At 35.9% G+C, this 27,989-nt stretch overlaps 1 protein-coding gene, 1 non-coding gene and 1 pseudogene across 4 annotated transcripts in view; 2 read left to right on the plus strand and 1 right to left on the minus strand.

Moving 5' to 3' along the window:
• The window catches only part of LEPR (leptin receptor), a 211,436-nt gene that overhangs the window by 139,507 nt on the left and 43,940 nt on the right, over window positions 1-27,989 (plus strand). For all 3 annotated transcript variants that reach the window (XM_003265191.3, XM_003265189.3, XM_003265192.3), the window contains 3 exons: window positions 2,203-2,532; window positions 4,043-4,166; window positions 24,283-24,491. In XM_003265191.3, the coding sequence (XP_003265239.2) occupies window positions 2,203-2,532; window positions 4,043-4,166; window positions 24,283-24,491 (663 nt within the window). The remainder of the gene's footprint in view (window positions 1-2,202; window positions 2,533-4,042; window positions 4,167-24,282; window positions 24,492-27,989) is intronic.
• On the plus strand, window positions 3,275-3,378 carry LOC115835328. The gene has a single exon (XR_004030315.1). It is a non-coding gene; the product is annotated as a small nucleolar RNA U13 (small nucleolar RNA).
• On the minus strand, window positions 8,847-9,935 carry LOC101175748 (annotated as a pseudogene).

Genomic DNA, 27,989 nt, shown 5'->3' on the forward strand with positions numbered 1-27,989 from the left:
TTTAAATTTTTGTATTTTTAGATTCAGAGGTTACAAGTATGGTTTTGTTACAAGGATATGTTTCGTAGTGTGTACATCACCTGAATAGTGAACATTGTGCACAATATTACTTATAAGTGAGAACATGTGGTATTGGATTTTCTGTTTCTGAGTTATTTCGCTTAGGATAATGGCCTTTAGCTCCATCCACGTTGTTGCAAAGTACATGATTTTATTCTTTTTTATGGCTAAATAATATTCCATGGTGTGTGTGTGTGTGTGTGTGTGTGTGCGTGCATGTGCATGTGTGTGAATATGCCACATTTTTTTAATGCAGTCATTCATTGAGGGACACTTAAGTTGATTCCATGACTTTGCTATTGTGAATAGTGCTTTGACAAACATATGAGCACAGGTGTTTTTTTGTTATAATGATTTCTTTTCCTTTGAGTAGATACTTAGTAGTGGGATTGCTGCATTGAATGATAGTTCTACTTTTTGTTCTTTGAGAAATCTACACATCGTTTTCCACAGAGGTTGTACTAATTTACATTGTCACCAACAGTGAATAACCATTTCCTTTTCTCTGCATCCTCACCAACATCTATTATTTTTGACTTTTTAATAATGGCCATTCTTACTGGTATAAGACGGTATCTGATTGTAGTTTTAATTTGCATTTTTCTGATGATTATTGATATGGGCATTTTTTTCATGTTCATTGGCTGCTTGTATGTCTTCTTTTGAGAAATGTCTGTTCATTTCTTTTGCCTTCTTTTTAATGGGATTATTTGTTCTTTTCTTGTTGAGTTGTTTGAGTTCCTTCTAAATTCCTGATATTAGTCCTTTGTTGGATGCATAGTTCTGGAAGAGTGCTGGAACTTCCGTGTCTTTTCGTGACTTGATGTCTCATTTCTTTTTAGCCCTGAATAATATTTAATTGTCTGGATGTACCACAATTTACCCATTCACCTACTGATGAACATCATGATTACTTCTATTTCCTTACATTATTACATTTACCATAACTCTTCAAAATTCTCATTTCATACAAATCCATACAAGATTCTCAGAATTCCTATTCTGCATTAATGTCTATATAAGCCAACACAACTGTTGGATCATTTGGGTAACTTATTGAAAAAAAAATTATGGAGAATTATTTTATTTTCAAACAAATATTTAAAAATAAGTTTGGCTGGGCGCAGTGGCTCATGCCTGTAATCCCAGCACTTTGGGAGGCCAAGGCGGGCGGATCACCTGAAGTTAGGAGTTCGAGACCAGCCTGGCCAACATGGCAAAACCCCATCTCTACTAAAAGTACAAAAATTAACCGGGTGTGGTGGCAGGCGCCTGTAATCCCAGCTACTCAGGAGGCTGAGGCAGGAGAATCACTTGAACCCGGGAAGCGGAGGTTGCAGTGAGTCGACATCATGCCACTGCACTCCAGCTTGAGCAACAAGAATGAAACTCCATCTTAAAAAAAAAAAAAGTTTAATTTTTGCACATTTTTAGGTACTGGATTATATAATTGTTCTTAATTTTTATGTTTAAAAAGTGATAACTTAATCAGCAGTGGGCATTTCCCATAAGAAGTCTATTCTTTTGCATCATTTTTTGTGTAATGTGCTAAGGGCATGTCTTATATGATGATGTTTTGTATTTGGAGGATCATGGGAAAATTCAGGAGATCATCAAGCTGTCATCATGTTGAAGACAAGTTCTTTCTAAAAGTGCTCAGCGAAAGCAGTGTTAATATTTTGGTGTTACTCTCTTAAATACATATTAAAATAGCACTTTAATGTTTGTTTATATAATTGCACATCCAGATATTTATTTATCATTTATACTGGATATTATATTTATCATTTATAATGGAAGCTAGAATAATATGCTTTAGAAAGGAAAAATAAAATATTCAGTGTTTGTTTCCTTTTATTAAACATAAATATAAAATGTCAGCTTAAAGAGAAAACATGAAGTGTGAGTTTTCAAAAAGAAAAGAGATGTCAGAAAGTGGAGTAATTTCTACAAATGAATGCATCCTCTTGAATACAACACATTGTACAATGGAAGCACGAAGTTATTCATTAGGCACTCACTGAGGACTTAGAAAGTTAAATAATTATTGAGCACTACATGGTTTAATCTCGGATACTTTCTATTCATGTCTTAGTCAAAAATGATTACTTTTTTCTATGTGTCTTTTTAATATCCTAACAGAATTTATTTATGTGATAACTGCATTTAACTTGTCATATCCAATTACTCCTTGGAGATTTAAGTTGTCTTGCATGCCACCAAATTCAACCTATGACTACTTCCTTTTGCCTGCTGGACTCTCAAAGAATACTTCAAATTCGAATGGACATTATGAGACAGCTGTTGAACCTAAGTTTAATTCAAGTGGTACTCACTTTTCTAACTTATCCAAAACAACTTTCCACTGTTGCTTTCGGAGTGAGCAAGATAGAAACTGCTCCTTATGTGCAGACAACATTGAAGGAAAGACATTTGTTTCAACAGTAAATTCTTTAGTTTTTCAACAAATAGGTAAGCATTAGCTATTTTTTTAATGTATTGAACAATGTGTTTTAATTCTTTGATACCTGTATGAAATAGATGTCTTATGGCTATGATTTTAACATACATAATCATTTTTACATTGATAATAAAATTAGGATTCATTATGTGAACAAACTAATAAATAATTCCCGAATTATCTTGTATCCCATAAAAATATAATGAGGGAACTATTTTACTTTTAAGTACATTCCTTGTAGTCTTCTAAATTTGCTTTGAAATAGAAAAACACACCTTATTTTTGTTAAATATATAAAATATCAAATGACTGATAATATTGTTGAGTTGGTTAAATTTTAAAATATTCATGAATAATAATATTTCTTCAGGCAAGGAATATCTCTGAAAGAATATAAGTTTTAAACATGGGTTTTTCAGAAGGAATAGCTAATGGATGCTGGGCTTAACACCTAGGTGATATGATGATCTGTGTAGCAAATTGCTATGGTACACATTTACCTATTTAACTAACCTGCACATCCTGCACATGTACCCCTGAACTAAAAATAAAAGTTGGAAAAACAAAAAAAGAAAAGAAAAAAATTCTTTTTTTTTAAGTATAATGCATGCTGATTGTAGCTAGTGTAGTTAAAAATTCTGCATCTGGAAATATAAACGACAGAATTATCCCAAGTCTTTTGGAAAAGCTAGGAAGAGTGGAGTCAATTGACTCATCCATGTAGAGAGACCTCCAGTATGAAAATATAGGCATATCTTTTCCTCCCTCAAAAGCGTGATGACCGGGTTTTCACATGCATGAGTGAGATGTGCCTCCCTCGGACCTTGTTATGATGTTGGCACATTACCTGTCTAATGTTTAAAAAAAAAAAAAAGGCTGGGCACAGTGGCTTAAATGCCTGTAATCCTAGCATTTAGGAGGCCTAGGCGGGCGGATCACTTGAGCTCAGGAGTTAGAGACCAGCCTGGGCAATATAATGAAGCCCCATCTCTACTGAAAATACAAAAAAAAAAAAAAAAAAAAAAAAATTAGCTGGGCATGGTGGTGCGTGCCTCTAGTCCCATCTACTTAGGAGACTGAGGTGGGAAGATTGCTTGAGAGATGGAGGCTGCAGTGACCCATGATCACATGATCATACCACTGCACTCCAGCCTGGGTGACAGAGTGAGACCCCATCTCAAAAAAAAAAAAAAAAAAAAGGAAAGAAAAAGAAAAGTGAGCACTGAGCTAGATGAGTTTTGAGCTCTTTTGTCCTATTTAAGTGGTTTGAAATTAAAGAAAATTTGAGAAGCAATAACTGAATTTAATTCTATTACTTTAGAAAAAAGGAAACTGAGGGCCAAAGGGACTAAGTGATTGGCAAACGCATGCCCCTAGTTAAAGCTTGTTCTTTTTCTCTCAGAATAGGCAATGGAAGTTGTATCAGAACACTGGTAAATTTGATTTAGCTCTTCTCTTTCACTGAGTTGTTCAGATGGTTTTTGAGATTTCATGTAGTTGTTTTTTTTTTTTTTTATTCAGGTGCAAACTGGAACATACAGTGCTGGCTAAAAGGAGATTTGAAATTATTCATCTGTTATGTGGAGTCATTATTTAAGAATCCATTCAAGAATTATAACTATAAGGTCCATCTTTTATATGTTCTGTAAGTACCAAATAATTAATTTGGACATTTCTACTACACAATTTTTTTAAAAGAGCTTTCCTATACGGAAGTAGATTATAAACCTCTTGCATCCCTACATTTCCTTTTATATGTTTTATTTTTTAATATGGCATTCTGCTTTATTAGGTTTCCTCTTTTCTCCTCCTGTTAATTGAGGTAGCAAGACAGTCAGGTTTAGGGTCACGATTGTCAGGTCCACAAGTATACCAAATGTTAGGTTGAAGTTCAGGTTCCAGCTCATGCTGAGGTCCGAAGGGAATGGGTGGATGGGCAATAGCTGAAAGAACACTCTGGGGGCCTTAAGCAGGTGAAATGTAGTTTTATTCAGCAGCTCTCTATCAGCAGCTTACTCAAACTAGGTCTCTCATTAGCAGCTCTCTTATCAGCAGCTTTCTCTCACTGTCTGCTCTGTTTTGACTGCTTGGGCCAGCTGCTCCTATGCACAGCTGCATGGCTGGCTCTCTCTTTCCTTCAGCATCAGCAGCTTAACTCTTTCTCTCTCTGGGCGTGAACGTGAGCCATGCTGTGCCATGTTGTGCCATGCTGAGCCATGCCCTGGCTCTCCTTGTCAGAGCAAGACTGACAGCTCTGGTACTCCCTCTCTCTCTGGGTGCAAGAGTGCCTGTACAAGAGTATCTGTACAGTGTCAGCAGGGCAATTATTCCTCTTACAGACAATAGTGGCATACGGCCAAGGGATGGCCTTCCCATGTTATGGCTACATGGCTGTGATAACAGGTGGAGTTATATGCCTGCGCTCTACTCGCTGAGTCATGCAGGCCTGGATGTCTGCCTTGGCCTAATTCTTGACCGAAGCACATCCATGTACCTTACAAAGATATTGCAGATATAGGTGGGCATGTAGTCTGAAAGAAGAGTGAACTCAGTTCAGGAGTCCTAGATATTTGAGTGGAAAAGGAAAAAAGATGTGTTTTATATTTCTTCTTCAGATGATTTTTCGTTTTTGATCTCTTTAGAAACTTAAAAATATGGGTGGCTGATATTTATTTGTGCTAGAAAGAGAACAAAGATATTGTTTTCAAACAGCCATATACTTATAACTCAAACAGCGAATATGTCATTAAGTTTTCTAATTACTTCAGTGATGATATACACCATTTCTATGTCAATTTTAACTCTTTAAAATTCTTTCTCATTAATTCCTCTATGTGATGCTTAAAGTCTCGCCTCCTTCAGTTCTGCAGTTATTGAGACAATGCCATTGAGGAGCAATGTGCTAGAAACCATCCCTATACAAATGAACAGAGACAGAAAGTAGAATGGGGCTGAGAGGAGGGGGAACTGGGGAGTTACTGTTTAACGGATATAAAGTTTCAATTTGGGAGAATGAAAAATGTTCTGGAGTTGGGGGGTGGTGATGGTTGTATAATAATGTGAATGTGTTTCATGTCATTGCACTGTACACAACATGGTTGAAATGTTAAATTTTATATATATTTTATCACAGTAAAAATTTAAAAAAGAAACTTAAAGACATGTAAAAGAGGATGAATGGTTATGATCGCTGTCCTTGAGGTGCTCAAAGGCTAGCAGTTGGGACCTATACGTACAGAGTTTCAGTTTTAGTGGTTGCCGATATGTGTGTCATGGGAGCCCATGATTGTTGTGAGATCTTAGATGGGGGTTATCTAGTTAAGCTGCTGAGAGAAGAGAGGAGCAAAGGTTTCCTAAGGAAGCAGATAGCTGAGTTGAGTCATTAGAGATGAATAAGAGCTAATGAGAAAATATGTGGGCCACTAGTGTAGTGTTGGGAAGGAGATCAGTATCACCTGGAACCTTGTTAGAAATTTAAATTTGCTAGCTCACCCCTGTGAATAAAAAATTAGGGGGGGTGGGGCTCATTAATCTGTTTTACCAAGTCCTTTAGGTGATTCTGATGGAACTCAAGTTTGAAAATTCCTGGTGTAGAGGTTCATATGACAGATTTTAGAGTCAGACTACCTGGCTGTACCACTTACTAAATGCACACAAAAAGCACTTACTATGTTTAACAATTGTTCTGCCTCTAGAAATTAACACAGTGGAAATATTTACACAATGCTTAAAAATTATTTATTGAATGAATACATATTGCCAAAATGCTTTCTACAATATTTTCCAATTTACCCTCCAGAAATGTCTTAATGAGCCAAAAAATTATTAATAAAGAAATAATATTGTCTGAAGGTGGGAGAAGTGAGTGGTCAATGGTCAGATATAGCAGGAAGATATAGTAAGGTCTGAATAATATGTGCAGATTTAGCAGTGTGAAAGTAATGGGTCTTTAGGCAGAGCTCATTCAGGGGAGTGGAAGGAGAGGTTGCCAGAACAAAGGGAAACTTGGAGAAAGGACCTTGAAGAGCTGATCTTTATGCTAGTTCCTCAGTCAGTTGATGGGGGAACACTGCAGAGCTGGAATTCGTATATCCAAGGCATGCTATGGCTGGGGCTGAGAATATGAAAAAAACCTGGTTACTGGGATGAACTGCTGCTGCCCAGGTGAGGAACCTTTGGCTAGAGTGATATTTCAAGAATGGTAGGCAAAACAGGAAGGATCAACTCCCTTGTCACTCGATTATTCTAGTCTCTTTCTAGCTCCCCCACAGGTAGAATTTAACAAGAATTTAGGTAGTAGAGGAGAACTATGGTTTGCAGAGTTCCAGCGCCAGCATGGTGAAACAGAGCATAGGGTGCATTTGAAGATGGCTTAACCACCAGCAAAATTCACTTCATTGGCTCATTGGCTACTTAGAACATTCACACACACCTTTCTATGCATACCTACCTTTCACTACAACTTCCTTATAACTTCATGCTTTCACTTAATTAAGTGCAACTATACTTTAATAAAAATCAAAAGAATCCTTTATTTCACGTTTATGTAGTATCATAATTCATCAAAATAATTTATAATGGTTAACTGCTTCTCAAATATTGTCTTATAAATGATGCCTTCTGAAGTTAAACATAATGTAGATACATTTTTTAAAAATTGTTTAGAACATACGAAACAAATGATAAGAAAAAAATATAACTGTCTCCTGTGAAGTCTTCTAAGAAAATCATAACAAGTTCCTGATCAGATAAAAACCATTCCATCATTAAAGGGTATTAAAAAGAGGCATAAATAAATTTGAATAGAAACATCTGTTTGCCGAGTTTTGTCGTTGTGTACAAATGAAACTCTAGAGTTAAAATTATATTCTGATTTCCCTCTATAAGCAAGAAATTCCTTAATAGAAGCTCAGAAATGACCTCAGTGTCTTGGTGAAACATACTTCCTCACCTGCGGAAACTCAGTGCTCCCATCTCTATCAGATCTGCTGTGTTACCTCTGTTAACATTCCCAGGCATCTCCAGGAAGATGGGAGATGTCATCCTCTCCAAGATGGCTCTACCAAACCAAGGCTTTCCTGGCACCAACAACGTTCTTTCTAAAGCCCTACGCTTCACAGAGGAGGCAAAGCCCGATGAAGCACCATTTTTGCCACAGTGTCCACCTTAACCTTCCAACTGCCACTATTGTGAGGAGGAGCCATCACAGATTGCCATAGCCACAGAGTCTTCCTGACCCTGTGGAGCCACTGCTCTTGGGCACTGTCCAGCTGACATCTGGTGTAGCCAACTATTTTCCCCAAAGGTCCATATCTGCCTGACCCATGGCACTCCATGAGTCGTGGTGGGTCTGATGAGCTAGTTTCTGTCATACCTAGACAAAGAAGATGGTTTAAAACCAATTCATGCTCTTCATTATCAATCCAGATCTGATTTGGGTCCCCATGCTCACAGGCCTTAAGCACTGGTAGGCCTCCTTTCTGACTTGGGCATCCCTGAGCCACCAGACATTTGTTGGTATGGAGGTGATACAGCCTTCCAAGTTGAAGGACTGGGGCATTTTGGCCCTCTAATGATAAAAGTGGGTTGCTCGGATTTGGCATGGGTCCCAGATATCTGCGTCTCTGGGTAAATATTATCCAAATACCATTTAAATGATTTGCATCCTAACTTCTTTCTCAATTCCACTTGTTCACTGATAGTTCCATAGCTTTTCCTCTTCAGATTAAGTCTTAAGGAAAAATACTGCCACTTTATTCATCCAGCCAGACATGTGCCAGCCTCAAAGAGTTGTGTTCATGGTGTCCTGGCCTTCAGGAGATCCATATGGTCACCTTTTTTGGAAAATGTGTCCTACTGTAGAGCAAGGCATGATGAAGAACTTACCTCCACACACCCAGATCTGAAATGATCTTTCCAAATTTTCTCCTCTCCAGATATCCATGCCAGTATCATATTGTCCAAGTTCATGGAAATACTGTCTGTTCCTGGCAAGCAATCCTCCGGTCATTATTGGTGACTTTGTTGGTGCTGTGGCTTTTTCTGCTCATCCTAGCTCAGAAAGGGAAACAAGCTCCTATTTGAAGTGCAGCCCTCAGTTGAATCCTCCACGGACCAGAGGATGAGCTGTAGGCTAGCGTGTTGGTACTAATGATGTCAATCACTGAGAACATCATGGTCTGCCAGTCCACACAGATGACAGCCAGCAAGGGCTGCAGCCATGTCACATTCACTTCACGTGGCTGTCTAGGAACACAAGGACTTCTGTTGTGTGGACTGCTACACTCATTCTTCCTTGAAATCAATCCCTCACACTTTATATTTCTTATACCTTAATTTTTCCAGGGAGGTATTTTTGGACATATTCATCTTGTTCTCCTTTCAAATCATCAAGGTCACTAACAACATCCATGAGGATGATTTCATGAAGCAGGTTTGCTGGCATGCAATTTATGACAATGTGCAGCGTCTGGAGACAGGCAGAAAAAGCTTCATTGTGGAAACAGATAACAATGTTAGCAACTGGCAGGTCAGGTGGTAGGACTTTAAATGCTGGATTCTTTGTCCCTGGCACATCTCTGTGGTAGCCTGCAATTACTGATAAGCATATTAAAAGCATGTTTTTGATAGCGCAAGTCTCTCAACTCCTGAGCACCTTCATTAAAAATCATGCCTAGTTCAGAGGACAATTTCAAGTGGCCTTTTTCTGGATCTTCAATATGACTATCACATCATCGATTTTGTTTGCTTCGAACTGTGGCTCTAGTAATAGACTTGGACCTTGAGTGAAACAAGAATAGAATTGTTTTGGAAATGGTCCATGGGGTCCAGACCCCTTGAGCACATTCTTTTCTTTATATAGTTTAAGTTCTGGGATACATGTGCAGAAAGTGCAGGTTTGTTACATAGGTATACGTGTGCCATGGTGGTTTGCTGCACCCATCAACCCGTCATCTACATTAGGTATTTCTCCTAATGCTATCCCTCCCCTAGCCTCCCATCCCCCGACAGGCCCCAGTGTGTGATATTCCCCTCCCTGTGTACATGTGTTCTCATTGTTCAACTCCCACTTATGAGTGAGAACATGTGGTGTTTGTTTTTCGGTTCCTGTGTTAGTCTGCTGAGAATGATGCTTTCAGCTTTATCCATGTCCCTGCAAAGGACATGAACTCATCCTTTTTTATGGATGCATAGTATTCCATGGTGTATGTGTGCCACATTTTCCTTATCCAGTCTGTCACTGAGGGGGATTTGGGTTGGTTCCAACTCTTTGCTATTGTGAATAGTGGATGAGCACATTCTTAAGTGGCTGAGTCACTTCACCGAAGTTGAAGTGAACAAAAATCAAAACTGCACAGGTCACAGATGTAAAAATGCACCCATAACAGAAATATTGAACTGTGGCACTTCCCATAACAGACTTAGCATAACTAATGGGCCATTTTCAATTTCTGCAACACTGGCAATGGCCTTCCAGGACTCAGGCTGTGGCATCTTTCCTCCTGCCACAGCCCCTGTCTGAGCCACAGGAGCTGCCCAGGGGGTGGGCAGTGGTGGGCTACACTTTGAACAAGAGGAGACAGTCTTATTCTCTCTCCCAAATGGCATGATGCTATGTTGCAATTGTCATTATGTTTTCTGTGCAGCATGTACAATGTTGCTCTCTGGGCAGTATTAATTGCTCCTCACATTCAATCACTGTTCCACCTGAATGAATATTGTGGAAGCTAAATATAAAATTGCAAATTTAATAATAGCAGGAATCCTTATATAAAATAATACGGGGAAGAAAAAGATTGAGAAGAAATTAGTGAATATATAGAAACACACACACACAAGCATACTGTAAGGGAGGAAATACGCACAACCGCCACGGCTCTCCTTTCTGTATTGATTACCAGGCTGTAGTTAATACTTATTACTAGTGTTAGACCACTGAACTAATTCTTGAAGTCACCCAGAGGAGGAACCCAGATATAGTGCCACTGCCGTCATATCTGGACATTGAATGTCCCTGTGATCATCATTTCCACATGCAGGTCACCTGATGCCGTGACTGATGAACCTACAAGCCCCTGCGTCCTTATGCAATCATCTTGAGGGCCAGTGTCTCAGATGTAGGTATCTAGTTGGTGAGAAGGTGCTCTAGCTGCCGGTGTTTCAGCCTTGTATGACGGTAGATTCTTCAGTCAGATGTTGGGCAACCAGAAAGTAGACAAATGTCCTTAACAAAAGTGACCGAGTTATAAATCTCTAGAGGCCTGAGAATCCTGGCTGGGGTTGGAAAGTGGAGGTGGAAGACTAATGGATAATGAATGTCCCAGGGTGGATAATTAAAGGATGAAATCATGAGTTTGTTTCTAGTCTATAGAAAGTGACCCAGCAGGGAGAGAAAAGTTGATAATAGAAGGGGAGCCATTGAAGATATTTTATAGAGTGAATAATGGAATGGGCCAATTCCATGAAAAGAGCGCAGGGTTGGTCTTAAAGAAGGTTTACCTCAACTTTTGAGTATTGAGAGAAGAAAGGAAGCCCTATGGTGGATGAAGATATATTTGAAGTTCAGGGCAGTTTCCTGCTTTATTGAGCAAAATAGGTTTTAGCTCAGAGAAAAGTATTCTTTTGCATAGTAGTACCTTCTTGCGATGACCTAAATGCTTTGGATGTGATTAAAAATTCTCACTTGGGTGCCTATTCTAGACAATTTCTGATCTTATCAGCAGGTTAGGGCAAAGTGCTCAGTTTTAAAGCCCTGTGAATATGTGTAAGGGCTTAAATTCTATTATGTATATATTATAATTATGACAAGGTATTTTTCTGAAAAAGATAAGTATATATGTAATATATAGATAGATATATATATATAATTTCAGAGCATTATAAATTTGAATAGTTACTTAGCTATAGCTGAGAATTTTAGCTTCAGTTTAGTCAGCTGAACAGTCATTGGTCTATTCCTCTAAACAATAGGACCCAGAAGAATGAGAAAATTAGGTAAATTAGGTAGATTTTCAAACTTTCTTACAAGATGATTTTTAATTTGGTCTTCTTTTACTTGGAACCTAGGTTTCTAAAAATATTAGCACAGTAAAACCTGTCACAATTCCAAGGAATTTGAGAAACAGTCTCCCATTTTTTTCCTGCCACATTATACCTCTATGATTTGGTTAATATGTTCATTATACCAACTATCACATGCTGTTTCTGCCTTTAATTCTATTTTTGTTTGGCTCTAAAGGCAATGTATCTCCAAATAATTAAATAGGACTCTAATTCAATAGGAAGAGCTGGTCAATATAGGAAGAGCTGGTCAATATAACCAATGAGAACTCCATGGAAGAGAAAATCCATAATGGTGATCACTATAGAAAAGCTTTGAATCAGACTCACCTATTTTGGACATCGGAGTCACAAGAGAAATTTTCAAATGCTTCCATGTGTAAAAAAGTATATTTTAAAAGGGATAAAATCTAATGTTTGTAAGAGATTTAAAACCATATAAATATGTCTCTTAAGGGAAAGCTTTGTTTGGGCTCAGATATTAATGTTTGTCAGAGAGTCTGAAGGACAGATACTCTAGAAATGTAATATTTTGAAACTGCTCTGAGATTTCCTCTTAGATATAGGAAGGAAATTCTCTTTCTTTATTAGGTGCCTACTGTGTGTTCCAGGCACAGACCTGAGCATGGGGAACAAGGTTCTACAACACAGACTCAGCCCTTGCCCTCCTGGAGCTAACATTTTGTGGTAAAAACAGAAGACATACCAGCAAAGTTTGGAAAGGCTGTGATGTAGTAAATACAGTGCCTTGTGGAAACAAGTACTAGGGATACCCAGCCAAGATGAGGAGGGGGCAGAGGAGAATGAGCCAGAGAGTGAAGAACATTTGCAAAGGCCCAGAGGCACAGATACCACATGGGAGGACTTGAAAAGTTGAGTGTGGTGGGACTGGGAAGCTGGGGAATGAAGAGAAATCAAGATGGAGGGATACACAGGGGTCAGATTATGAAGGGCCCTCCAGGTCATACTTGGAGTTTGGGCTTCTATAACTACTAACACCTACTTTACTTTGTCTTCACAATTACCCCTGCCAGCATTCTTGATGATTTCAGCATCCACGTGACTAATCTTCAGTTTCTTGAGTGCTTATTTTCAATATTCTTGCTTTTTCACACCACTTCGTTCACCCCTTGTCACGGACCTGCTCGAGACTTTGTCATCACCAATAAGCATGCTTTTTCTGTAATCTCCATGTCAAGAATCCTGCTCTTTGAGCATCTCCCCTTGCACCCTTCATGTTAGTTTATTCTCTCTACTACCCAACTTCAGGAATAATTCTCCATGGTTCTTGGCTCCCCTTTCTGGGTGCCAGAACCTGGCCTGAGTAACCCTCTCTTCTTCATGAAAAGCAGCCCATATGCACATCTAAGTTGTTTTCACAGCCTGCTTTCCTATCAGCACAATTTGTAATGGTCCAAAGGCTTTTTTTTTTTCATTTTGTTCTGTGTCTGTCTCTTTCTGTCTCTATATTAGCAGTATTTCTGCTGATACACTTCTCTCACAAAACTACCTGGACCTCCAGTGGATCTCTCTGGTGTTCACTTCATTAGATATGATAAAAGCCTGCAAATCTCCTAGAGATCTTTTCTCTATCTTCTCTTTGATCTTTGCTCAGAAGGCATTTCTTAATTTTAACAGTATTTGCTATCTGGAGAGGCTGGACACTTCAAGACTATGGAGTCCTCTTTTCTTTTGTTTAATGGCCCTTTCTTCAATGTATATCTCTCCTCTTACAGCAAGAAGAAACCAAGAGACATCCTCAACACTTGCTGGAAATCTCCTTAAATATATCATTCAGTTCAGTAGGCACATTCTATACTTTCCACATAACTACAGATGGTAATGTTAATGAGCTCTCTGCTACTACACAAGAAAGACCACTTTTCTCCAGTTTCCAGTAAATTATCTCTCACTTCCTTTTGTGCCCTCACTGGCAGAGTCTTTGAAGTCCACCACATTTCTACTAACAGTCTGTTCGAGGCAATTTAGGCTTTCTTCACCGTGCTTCTCCATATCCTTCTAGCTTCTGTCTGTCCCCTGGTTCCAAAGCCACTCATACATTTTTAGGTTTTCATTATGGCAGCACCCCACTTTCAAGTTCCAATATCTGCATTAGTGATCTAATGTCATATAATAAATTAACCCAAAATGTAGTGGCTTAAAACAATAATCATTTATTATCTCACAATTTCTGTTTTTAAGGAATTCAGCTGCAGCTTAGTGTGGGGTGGAATGGAAAGGGAGTATCTGCTTCAGGGTCTCTTACAAATACTGCACTGAAGGTTTCAGCCACCAGGACTGTAGTCATTTCAAGGCTCAACTTCAGGAGAAGCTAGTTTTGAGATCAATTCTTGGGGTTCCAAGTTCTTTATGGGATGTTGGACTGAGGGCCTCAGTTCCTCCCTGGCTGTCGGCTGGAGACCTCCTTCTGTTCCTTGTTATGTGGATCTCCCCATAGGACAGCCTGCACCATTGCAGCTGGCTTTCCTGAGAGTGAGCCAGAGAGACTCACTGATGATCTTGCTGCTGAGACAACAGAAGCAGGTGGAGTTTCTCTAATGATTGCTTTTCTCACCCAAACCTACCAGGCTGCCTATATCAGTGTCCATGCAATTTTCCTCTCTTCTAATAAATTCTTTGAGTTCTGATCTAAGGTGAACCCTTTGTCTCGTGTTCTGAGTCCCATCTCTTATTGTCAGCTCAAGGACTTTCTTGCCATTATCCTCTATTTTCTGCACCATCATGTTTCTCTCTCAGCTAATAGACATGATATAATAACTCCCCTTTAAAAAATAAATTTTCCCTATTACACATTTCTGTCAAGTAACCACCCCATTTCACTACTTCTTTTAAAGAAAACAAAGTTTTGAACTGTATGAATACATTATATCTTCAAAAGTTAATAAAAAGTCAGCAAGTGACTCTGGCCATGAGGGAATAAGAGGGTCTGGGATTACTCTCCGGTCATAAACAACTAGAAAACCGGAAAAAAATGTAGGAAATAATTATCTTCAGACATTGGACAAAGACAGACAGAACTGCGATTCCTAAGAGAAGGAAACAAAATGAGTCCTACTAGTACTTAGGCTTTCTGAACTGTAGAAAATTCCCAGAACATGGCACAGGGCCGAGGAACTCAAGCTGAGCCCAACAATCTTGCAGGGATAAGAGTTCAGAGAGTGTAAGGGGCCCAAGTTCATGGGGTACAGTACTTTGAAAGCAGGGGCATACACAAAAACTTACAGTGGGGCCACTTAAACTCTTTGGCTGAATATCAATCTGGCCATAATGTTGGGTAAGAAAAACTTCTAGTAAGAGAACAGTTATCAGGGAGCTGTAAGCTAAACAATTCACGGAATTCATAGAGGTCTGGGAATTGTTCAAGTTCCCACAAACGAGATTGGAGAGACCTTGATGAGTGTCAGTGACATTTCGTAGGAACCCCACAAGAGCTATACTTTAAAGGTGGGGCCAAATTAGCCTTAGAGTCAAGGCTACACTATACTATTCCCCAAAATGCTTAAAGGATGCCCTAAAAGATTCAAATTAGTGCTCAAGTAACTTAACTGACTTTCAGAACAAAATCCAACACTCTTCAAGGCAAAGCAAAACAGTATAATATTCAAAAATGAAATATTCACAATGTCTGGCAGCCAGTAAACAAATGCTAGATATATGAAAAGATAAGAAAATGTGACCCATAACCAAGAGAAAAAGAAAAAATAGTCAATAGAAACAGACCCAGAAAGGACAGAGATGATAGAATTGGTAGACAAAGACAGCTATCATTAATATGCTGTACATTCTCAAGAATATAAAGGAAAATATGAATATAATGAGAAAAGAAATTGAAGAAGTAAAAAAGAACCCAGTGACATTTTTAAAGATGCAAAATGCATTTTTTTGTAAGCAAAAATGCTAAATATTAATTTGGGCATTTAGAATAATGTTATTCAATAAAATAGTATGTAGTGTGTGCAGCCCATAGTGCTAGGCTCTGTAAGGGACGCACTTTTCATCCTCCTTCCCTTCTTTCTATCAGGATGGACTCATGGATTCTTATTTTAGTTTGTGGGCTATAAATGTTACATCATTTATTTTATTACTGAAATCATCCCATATTTGGCCAGTGAGAGCGCATTCAAGCTGTCTCCTGTGCACTTTTGATATATCCCCTATCATTTTTGTTTTTTGAGGACTTTCTTTCTACAGTGTAAGATGTACCAGGTTGATCTTATACTTTTCCTGATATAACACTGGAATCAGATATTTCTTCAAGGAGCCATGGTTCCTTTTGTTGAAGAATGGCATTTACAAACTAGTGTCTGGAGGATAGTTGTTAATTGTTATTGTTTCTAGCCCTCTCTGTGTGCAGAGCTAGTTAGTGCACACAATATATACACAATGTGTGTACATAATATACACAAATCTATATATCTATATCTCTCTGTATGTACATATATTAAAGGGTGTGTGTTCCTACTAATGTGTCCCATTCTAGGCCAAAACCGCAGGGTCCATTCTAAACTTCTTTTCTTTCTTTCTTTCTGTTTTGTAACTTTCTTCTCCAGCAGTGAGAAACCTGGCTTCCCTTTCCCACAATGTATCACTTATTTGCTCGGTGCTAGAATACACACAAAGCAGTTTTAGCATTGCTAACCCATACTGCTGTGAAAAACGAAAACAAACTTACTAACTGAAGTACAATATTGTTTACACTCATTTTGCCTTTACTAAGGCTAATGGGTACATGGTCAAATACTGTGTTCCAAAGTTAAATAGGATAGGTCTTCCCTCTCCATTCAGGTGGTTATAGTATTACCTTGATAGACATTAAGGTCTGTTTGTTTCAGTTTGCATTCTTCTTTTTTTCCCACTTTCTCTTCTTTTTGTTGATTTTCCATTTATTTGGTGATATCTTACATCTGAATAGTACTTTGCATTTTACAAAATGCTTCTTAAACTTTCCTCCTTGATAAGATTTATCCAGGTCAGCACTTCTTACTTAGCGTTCAATAGGTCTGGGTGGAACTAGATTGCTTGCATTTATTCAGAACATAGATTGCTTAGCTCTGGACCTTCTGAATTCCTCATGGGGTCTAGGAATCTATTTTTTCACAAGTTGTCCAGGTGACTTTTATGATGAGTCTAGCCTGGGACAACAGCTCAGTCTCAAATTATTTGGGATTGGCAAAGGAAAATTTTGAGGTAATGTTTTTATAGATTACCAATCTGAAATTTAAAATAAGCGACTTGATTAAATGATTTACAAAGCTAATACTAAATTTTCTAATTCCACTTCATTGGTTTGTTCACTGTTTTGCTGTCAGTTTACATTACAATCAGGAAATCAGGCGGTACCAATTTGGTGTTATTCGTGTAATAATTTAGCATAGAATTTGCTTGGAGAAGCTTTAATATGTTCACATTTTCTGGGAAGAAAAATTGGACCAAAAGTCAGAGGACAGAATGTGCTTTCTTTCTATACCATGTATGGCTACCAAAAATGAAATTTCAATACTAAAGAATTATATCTCTACCTTTTGAGTAAAAATATTACCAAAAAGGCAAAAATGATAGAGACAAAATTTTAAATTCATTTGACAACTGTTTTCATACTATTTTCACTTTCAAGTAAAGTTTATTTACATGTAGAGGTATTAAATAAATAGTGGCACTGAGTTTGTATATGCATAAGTATGCTGGTAAGGCATAAAACATTTTGTTGCATATAAAATTTTCAAGAATTCCAGGAATTCTTAATGTTTGCTTGTTTTAAGCCAAGTATATCTCCTGTTACTTTTAAAATTTGATGATCCTTTTATCCTCATACTTTAAAATTATCAAATTTGTTAGAGTATCTTTTGATAGTGATAAAAACAGAGTTCTTAAATTATTATACTGACTTTGGCATGTAACAAGGTTGGTGGATTCCAGGTCTCACACAAACTTGGGAAACTCCTCTTACAAATACAGGAAATAGCTAATGTTTTTCCTTAAAGAAAAGAATCATTTGAAGTAATTATATAATTCTCTAATATTTCCATTGATAAAAGCATTAACATGATTCAGGTTGTAATTATTTTTTAGTCATGGTTACTATGGTCTTTATTAATCTCTAAATAAAATGGCGATGATAACAGCAAAATTTATCTTGTGATAATAAGGCATGTTGGGTGTAATGAAATGAACATTGAACATGATGCACAAGACTTCAGTTGAGTTCCAGGTCTGCATTCTCTTCAAATCTCAGGTTTCTTACCTATAAAGTAGATGATGTTAGTTTCCTCAAAGGATGCTTTGAAAAATTGGATTAGATAATATTACTAAAGGTGTTTCATATAAATTGTAATAATGAAATTTGATGATATATTTAATGTGCTTTCTCTATTTTTGTGTCCTTTGCCCATCAAATACCTACTGGTAGGGAGTACAAAATACTTTTGGCTTATAACTGGGGAGGCAAAGTTTTCTTTTTTCTTAAAGGGCCAAATAGTAAACATTTTGGGGTTTGTGGACCATCCTGTCTCAGTCACAGCTATTCAACTCTGTGCTTGTACAAAAGCAATTATAGTTAGTATGTAAATTGAATTAATGTTACTACATTCATGGGCACTGAAATTTGAATTTCATATGATTTTCATGTATCATGAAACAGTCTTTTTTTTTAATTGAAAATGTAAGTAACCATTCTTAGCTCATGGGCTGTACAAAAACAGGCAGATGGCTGGATTTGGCCTGTGGGCCAGAGTTTGCTGATCCCAAGCTTAGAACATTTTGAAATTAGTTTCAGATTGATGCTGATAGTGTCACGATGGGGTTAGCTGTTGGCGTGGTTATGGAAAGCTTTTTTAAAAACCAACCAACAAACAATGAATTACTATAGTGCATATTTTATCATGTAGATACTATATAGTCATTATTAAGGATATATACTCTATATGATGTTTTGCATGTATATTACAATTATTAACAAAATGAAAAAGAGATTGAATAAATAGGAAATACATCAGTGAAGTAATGAAGAAACCATAGAGTTAATCTGATTTTAAATTCGCCCTTTTTTTACAAATATTCAGTGTATTTAGAAAAGGATGACATTGGCAAGACCATCTAAAGTAAGCTGATGTAATTCTAACTTTTCTTTTTGTCTTAAAATATGACTAAAATTTTCTATCGTTTAAAACATTAGCAGAGAATATATGTGTTGTTTTGTACTCAACTTAGGCAAATATTCTTGCTTTAAAATTCTGAAGTTTTTCAGCCAAAGCATAATTCCTTGCAAGAATGTTTCTGACATAAAACACCATAGTCTGTTCAATTTTTTCACAGCCTTTTTGTAAAAGCTTTTATTTTAATATTTGAAAAACACATAAAAGGTCTGGCTTGGTATTTTTAAAAATTACATTTTATTTGCTTTGCTTAAAGATTTAGATAAAATCAAAAGTGCTAAATCAGGCTATCTCTAATGCAAAACAATATTTTATGGGTGGATAGCATTTTACAGTTTTCAAAAATACTTTTAGGTAATTATTATCTTTGATATTGACATCCTTGTAAACATAGATGGTTCAGGGATTATCTTGGTTTTTTGATTAAGGAAACTGAGGCTCACAAATATAAACTTACTTGTCCATGATCTTATGGCTAATAAGCAAACAGAAGTACTTGATTTTAGATCTCAATGTTAATTTAGTGTGCTTTTGACACTAATATCCCCTATACAGTTCCCAGTAGATTCCTTGGCGCATTAAAGCCCTGCAAATGTTGTTTCAGGGTTGATTTTTTTTAGCAGTAAAGTAATAATAAATTCTATTACTTGAAAATATATCATAATTCAAAACATTTAGTATTAGTGGGGTATGCATAGAAAGATTAGGGTCTATTTTTCATGTTTTTTATATCTGGATGCTCATGTATATGCTTATTATAGCTTCTAAAGCAACACTTTTCCTTTTTATTGTACTGATTTTTAAAGTATTATATTCGTTAATTACAGTGTTTTCCCTCTACAAGGACTGCAAGATTTCTGAAGGCAGTGATCATGCACTATCTCCTATCCCCAGGTTCTTTGAAAAACAGAGTGTGGTTTTGATATGAGGTAGCAGATATTAATGGATAGAATGGGGCAGCACAGGTGAGATGGGTATTCAGAGGCACTGTTACTCCTCACTCTTCTCCCCACTGCTCTTATTCTATAGTCATTTCATTTACACCAATACTTAGACTCCCTAAAGGATGAGGAAGATTTATAAAAAATCTAACAAGAAACAACAACTGTCTGTTCTTGGTTGCATGCTATTATTTTTTATGCCGTGGATTTGGTAACCCTACCTAGCTAATTATAATTATTTTTTTAAGACTAACCTACTTATTTGAAGGTTTAAAATGATAAGCAAAGTATTGCTTACAAAAATTTTCCTAGATTTTCTTTCTTTTTCTAAATAGTTTTATTGAGGTATGGTTGATATATAATAAGCTTTACATATTTAAATTATAAATTTGACAAATATTGATGTGAGAAATCACTCATAAAACCATCAGTGTGATAAAGAAAATGAATATATCATCAATTAGAAAATTTCTTCCTGCTCCTTTGTAATCCCACCCTCATGCTCCTACCCATGGTACTTCCTCCTCCCACCCCACCTCTGTCCCTAGGGAATGACTGATCTGATTTCTAGCACATAGCCTACTATCACTCTAGCATTTTTTAGAACTTTATATAAATGCAATCATACAGTACTTTGTTGTGCTTTCATATACATGATTATCTTGAGATTCATTAATGTTGTTTATGTCAGTATTTCATTCATTTTGATTGCTGAATAGCATTCCACTAAATGGTTATATTGCAGTTTGTTCATCCATTCACCTGTTGATAGGCATTTAAATTGTTTATAGTTTTTGACTGTTACAAATGAAGTTGTCACAAGTGTTAGATTTGAAATATGTTTTCATGTCTTTTGGATAAAGGCCTGGGCATGGAATGGGTACATCATATGGTAGGTGTATGTTTAACAACTTAAGAGAGTGCCAAACTATTTTCCAAAATTGTATCATTTTGCATTCCCACCAGCAGTGTAAGAGTTCCAGTTCCTCCACATCTTCACCAATACTTGGTATAGTTGGTCTTTTTTTAAAATTTTAACCATTCTACTATGTGGCTAGCGATATCTCATTGTGATTTTAGTTTGTGTTTCTTGAGTGACTAATGATGTTGAGCATCTTTTCATGTGCTTATTTGCCATAACTGTGATTTATATGGTGAAGTGACTGTGCCTATCTTTTTAACTGGGCTGTTGGTATTATTATTATTTAGTTTTGAGTGTCATATATACCTTATGGATACAAATCTTTTATCAGATAGATAGATGATTGGCAAATATGTTCTCTGTGTATGGTTTGTCTTTTTGTTATCTTTCATAGTGCTTCACAAAAAACAAGTTTTCAATTTTGATAGAGTCTAATTTATCAATTTGTTCTTTTATGGATCATGCTTTTTGTGTCATATGTAAGAAATTTTTAATTAACCCACGGTCACAAAATTGTTTACTTACGTTTTCTTCTAGAAGTTTCATAGCTTTAGGTTTTACATTTAGATTTATGATCCATTTGGAATTAATTTTTGTATCTGATGTGAGGTATGGATTAAAGTTCTTTTCTTTTATTGTATATAGATATTCCATTGTTCCAGCACAATTTATCAGAAAGATTATCCTTTTTCCACAGAATTGCTTTTGTGCCTTTGTAGAAAATCAGTTGTCCATGTAAGTGTTAGTCTATTCTAGATTCTATTCTGGTCCATTCATTTACTTTTTTTGTTTTTACATGAATACTTCATTGGCCTGATTATTGCAGCTTTATGATACATGTTGAAGTTAGGTATTGTTATTCTTCAAAATATGTTCTTCAGTTTCAAAGTTGTTTTGGCTCTTCTAGATTCTTTGCATTTCCATATGAATTTTTAGATTCATCTTGTCAATTTGTATAAAATAACCTGCTGAGATTGTGAGTAACATTGCATTAAATCTGTAGATAAATTTGAGGAGAGCTGGCATATTAACCATATTGAGTCTTCTGACCCATAAGCACAGTACATCTCTCATTTTAGTTAGGTCTTAATAATTTCTGTCAACAGCATTTCATAGTTTTCAATGTACAGATCCTAAACATCTTTTGTCAAATGCATTCCAAAGTATTTCTATTTTTGATGTTATTGTAAATGATATTTTAAAATAATTTCTGTTTCATCAGTTATCCAATATAAATTCAATATGATAAAATTATTCATATTTCCTTATGATCCTTTTAATATCTGTAGGCTGTGTAGCAATATTGTGCTTTCAGTTTTTATATTGTTAATTTGTGACTTCTATGGTTTTTCCTGCTCAGTCTGTGATATGGTTTAGCCATGTTCCCACCCAAATCTCATCTTGTAGTTCCCATAATCCCCGTGTGTCATGGGAGGAATCCAGTGGGAGGTAATCATGGGGGTGGTTACCTCCATGCTGTTCTTCACTATTATGGCGGTTACCTCCATGATAATGAGTGAGTTCTCATGAGAGCTGATGGTTTTATAAGGGGCTTTTCCCCACCTTCACTCTGTACTTCTCCTTGCTGCCACCATGTTTGCATGTCCTTCCACCATGATTGTAAGTTTCCTGAGGCCTCCTCAGCCCTGCGGAACTGTGACTCAATTAATCCTCTTCCCTTTATAAATTACCCAGTCTTGGGTATTTCTTCATAGCAGCATAAGAATGACTAATACAGTCTGGTTAAAGCTTCTTTCATGTTTTAAAATCTTTTAACCAGCTTTTGGTTTTCTTGATCTTTGTGTATTATTTTTCTGTATTTTATTTCATTATATTGTGATTTGATATTTATGATTTCTCATCTATTTTAAATTTTGGTTTAATTTGGTCTTTTTTTCTCCTAGTTTGTTAACACGGAAGCTGAGGTCATTGATTTGAGACTTTTCTTTTTTTCTCATATAGGCAGTTAGTGCCTATATTTAGTGTTAAACACATTTCCCTGGAATTATTGCTGTAAGCAATATCATACCTTAAAGAATATGTTGTATTTTAATTTTCATGTACTTAAACATCCTTTTAATTTTTTTTGATATGTTTTTTGACTCGGGAATTATTTAGAAGTGTGTTCAGTTTCCAACTATTTAGGGCCTTTCTAAATATCTTTCTGTTATTGATTTCTGTTATTAATCCTATTTTTGTGTGACTGGAATCCTTTAAAATTTATTGAGACTTGTTTTATGGCCCAGAATATGGTCTTCCTTGGTAACTGCTTTTGAAAAGAATGTGTATTCTGCTATTGTTGCATGGAGTGTTCTCGAAATGTCTAGTAGGTCAAGTCAGTTGATGCGTTGTTCACGTTGTTATCCTTACTAATTTCTGTCTACTTGTTATATCAATGGAGAAGAATGTTACATCAATGATGAATTGAAATTAATTAATAATTATGGATTAGTCTATTTCTCCTTAAGGTTCTCTCAATCTTTTGCTTCATGTATTTTGAAACTCTGTTATTGGATACATAAATGTTTTGGATTGTGATGTCCTCTTGGTGAATTGATCCCTTTTTCATTATGAAATGATCATCTTTATCCCGTGGAATATTCACTGCTTTGAAATCTACTTTCTCTGACATTAATATAACCATTACAACTTTCTTTTGACTAATCTTGTGATGGTATATCTTTTCCCATTCATTTCCTTTTATTTGTGTTTATAGTTAAAATTGATTTCTTATAGGTTGTTTATAATTGGGTCTTCTTAATCCAGCATGATAATCTTTGCCTTCTAAATGGGATGTTAAGGCTGTTTGCATTTAGTGTGATAATTGATATGTTTAGGTTTAAATCTTTTTATTTCTTTTCTTATCCTATTTTATTCTTTGTTCCCCTTTTCTTCTTTTTATGCCTTCTTTTTGGTTTTTTAAATGATTCTACTTAATATCCTTTGTTGCTTATTAATTATATTTTCTTGTTTTATTATTTTAGTGGTTACTTTAGCATTTATAATGTTTGCCTTCAATTTATTATAGTCCAAGAGATAGTATACCTTTAAGTGATATCATACCACTTCGTGTAAGAACATTACAAATTTCTCCCCTCCCAAGCTTGGTACTAATGCCATACATTTTACTTTTACCTATGTCGTAAACTCCACACCACGGAGCTATTATTTTTGCTTTAAACAATCAATAAATATTTATCATTTTAGTTAAATTTCATGTATTTGTGTGAAACCACATTTCTATCTGCTATCATTTTTTTTTTTTTTTTTTGCTTGATGGATTTCTTTTAGCATTTTTTGTAGTGCAAGTCTGGTGGTGATGAATTCTTTTTGCTTTGGTATGTCTGAAAAAAAAAGCCTTTATTTCATCATTATTTTGAAAGCTGTTTTCACTGGGTGTAGGATTTTAGGATTGCAGTTTTTCTTTTATTTTAGTACTTCACTTTTGTTTCACTATCTTTTTGCTTATGTTATTCCTGATGATTAACCTGCTATAATCTTTATCTTTGTTTTTCTAATGTAGGGTATCTTTTTTTTTTTTTCAGATAACCTTTAAGCTGGGTGTCCCAAATAGTTTACTTCAATTTGTATTTAGTATCCTGCTTTAAAAGCCTATCCAGTGTTTTCATATCTGTTTTAATATTTAGCTCTTATTTTTCAATATAGGCCTGAAGTGTTAGAAGATTCACCTCTGGTTCCCCAAAAAGGCAGTTTTCAGATGGCTCACTGCAATTGCAGTGTTCATGAATGTTGTGAATGTCTTGTGCCTGTGCCAGCAGCCAAACTCAATGACACTCTCCTTATGTGTTTGAAAATCACATCTGGTGGAGTAATTTTCCAGTCACCTCTAATGTCAGTTCAGCCCATAAATATGGGTAAGTTATGCACTAAAATGATGATAATAGGTCTAAACATCAGTCATATATAAAGGTTAAAAATTGCTTACAGAAATATTTGCTAGCTTGTCTCACTTTGCTTAACACTTTAATGATGGTAGATGTAGTACTGGGGGTATTAAGAGTAGCTTCTAGAATGATTTAACAATAGTATGTATATCTCTGCCATTGTCACTTAAATTCTGTTTTGAAAACTTTTCTTTAAATCCTGGATCTGTGTAATGGATGTGTATTGATTGGACATCACTTTTTCACATCTCAGATAACTATTTTTGAAAATAATTAGAAGCATGTTTCTTACCTGAATTTATTCCTTCAATAAATATTTCTTAGAGGCTCGTGTTTGTCAGAGACTGTTCTAGGAGCTGGAAAAAGAGTGGGAAATTAGACATAGTTCCTACCTCAGAGAGCAGGGACAAACAATAGCAGGCAGAGACAATGATAAAAGAGTAAATGAGTAATTTACTGTACAAACATGATTACAAAAAACTTCAAATAATAGACAACACTCTGTTTTCTTTGTGCAAAGATTCCCCAAGTCTCTTTTTATCAATTTAAATATACAATTACAAATGTGAATAATACAGGCAAATGTTAGCACTATGTATTTAATTTATTAATTTCATTTAATTATATGTAATTTAGCAGTTTTTCTCCACTTATATTTCCTGAAACAATTATATGCAAACTCTTTTATGTCTGATTTTGCATCATTGGTTTTGACATCACTACAGCCACTTTTCCAAGTATCTGATACAATTTTCCATACAACTCAAGCTTTACTTCTAAGTTAATCGAGATACAGCACTTTTTGAAACTGTGTATGACATCATATTTTAACATTAAGACTTTCAAATAATTTGTCCTGTAGGGATATAGTTGTGATCTCCACAACATAATTACAATGGCATACAAGCAATTCAATCGTGAAGTTATACCATAGAGAAAAAAGTTACAAAATCTTTATTCAATGTCATTTTCTTTTCTTTTCAAAACTAATTCTACGTGATGATTTTTTAGAAGCATTTAGAGTCAACACTGAGTGCATTGTTTTTCAAAATGAAGTAGTTAAGGGAAAGTGCTATGGAATTTTTAAGAACTTGAAAACTTTCTTAATTTTGTCTTCATGCAGAGATAATTTTGGAGAAAGTATTTCCTTCTATTTGAATAGATATGATAATATCCCCAAATTATATGTTCCATGAAAAAAATAAAACTGGTGTGATGGAGTGTCAGGGACTATTGTTTCTACTATGTAGATCAAAGAAGATCTCCTTTAGGACATAGCATTTGAGCTGAATGAAGAAGAGACATCCATGCAAAAATCCAGAGCAAAAGGTGCTCCAAGCAGGAAGAACAATATTCACAAAATCCCTAAGATACAATGAACTTGGTAATTTGAGGAACAAAACAGAAGACCTTTGTGCTAGGAGTGAATGAGATATGAGAGTATTAAGGGATGAGTTCAGAGTTACCTGGTGCAGAGCATACTGCAGGCCAGGGTGGAGAAGTAAAGAACTGTTTTGGTTTGGATCTGTTTGTGAGATGGTGCTGACTGGACTGTCTAGTGGATGGAGTTGTAGAGTGTGAAGGACAGAGGGGTATCAAGGATAACCCTTAAATTTAGACCTGAGCATCTAGGTGAAGAGAGACACCAGATACTGAGATACGGAAACTCAGGGAAGACTAGGTGTGTGTACAGAAATCAAGAGCTCTATTTTGGACACATTATATTTGAGATGTCTATTGGAAACCTAAGAGACGTTGAATAAGAAGTTGGACATATGAGTCTAAAGTTTAGGGGAGATAGATATATTTGGGAGTTGTTAGCATATCAAGGTTTATAGTATTGTATGAGATCACCTGTTTAGAGTTCAGGAAGAGAAAGACTGAGGGGTTATCAGTAAGAATGAAGGAGTAAAAGAGTATGTTGTTGTAGAAGCCAAGTGAAAAAAATATTTCAAGAAGGAGGGAATAAGCATCTGTGGAGTGCTGCTGAGAGGCAGAGTAAGATGAACAGGAAATTGACTTTGGGTTTATTTTTGTATTTCTAATAATGCATATTAATATTGTCAACCTAAAATTTATGACAGATACCAACTCTATAAAGCAAAAAGTTTATTTGGGAATAGTAGGGGATTGCAGTTCTAGACATGCATGCTATGGAATGACTATGACACATCCACAGGGGATTGGAGTAAAGGGGAAGCTTGAAAAGACATATAGGAGACCTCCATGTAAGCTGTTTTGAACAAAGATTATTGGTTACAAGACCTTGCTGCAGGGGTTGGCATTAGCTCATTGGTGGAGACAGCTGTTGCTAGGCAAGTGTCTCTGTGCAAGCGGTTTTTATGGAATACTGTGGTTTTGAGGAATTCTTTACGTCGTTCCAATGTAGGCATACATACATAAGGGGACTCCTTCATGGCCTCCCAACTCCATTGTGTTAGGGTTTCACATTAATAACTCCAGTTTGATACTGATAACTTTTACAATATGCAGATAGGAAATGTACAATAGCTTGTAATATTGTGTTTTTACTTTTCTTTGGCATATATTGTTTTCTCTTTGGTCATGGGAACACAGTAAATTTCACCTGTTGTTTCCCGACTTTTGTGTTTAGCTGTCTCTGCTTTAAAGTAACTGAAATTTATAATATGTCACATAAAGTAAGACCTCATTGATTTTGACTAAAAGAGGAAAATTGTGACCATATTCTTGAAAATATAGAATGTGAAAATTATCTTATGCTCTTTAGTTATTGAAAATAAAATTCAAATCAGTAAGTGTTTCAGTTTAGTGATAATTTCTATATACAGGAATAATTCCTGTTAATTGTAAAAACCTTGCTAATATAGAGATGAACAAACAAGAAAATGCATCGATTTTCTATCACTTTGGCAATCTTTCTGTTTTAAATATATCAGGAATCCAAGTACAAATGTGTGTTAAACTTTCAAAATTTAAACATTAAACATTTTTAATATTCTGAGAAACTTCATCCCTACTTCTGATGACAAGCCAGGGACTGCCGATGCTGCATTTATTGCATGGGAATATTCATGCTGTCAGTTATTTGAGTAGGTTTATCTGGATTATAGTGATCTAAAGTTAATAGACAAGCTGAATTTTGGATAGTTTTATGTATTTCCAAATAGTGTTCTGCAAAATACTTTTTTCCTTTTTAACCACTAAAATAATTGAAGTGGGTGAGGTTCGGGGGAGACTTCAGATAAGTTTGAGGATGCTGGGTTTAATAAAGTTAAGTGGGAAAGGATTACTATTCTAACAACTACGCATAAAGCTGTGAAAAGGCAACAGTTATACTAGTCTGTAGGAACAGTACTCTAAAAATTACAATAGGGAGGTATACTTCTTTTTTTTTTTTTTTTTTGAGACAAGATCTTATTCTGTCACCCACACTGGAGCGCAGTGGCATGATCACGGCTCACTGCAGTCTCAACCTCCTGGGCTCAA

Source organism: Nomascus leucogenys, chromosome 5 (genome assembly GCF_006542625.1).
Source record: "Nomascus leucogenys isolate Asia chromosome 5, Asia_NLE_v1, whole genome shotgun sequence".
NCBI classification, from domain to species: domain Eukaryota; kingdom Metazoa; phylum Chordata; class Mammalia; order Primates; family Hylobatidae; genus Nomascus; species Nomascus leucogenys.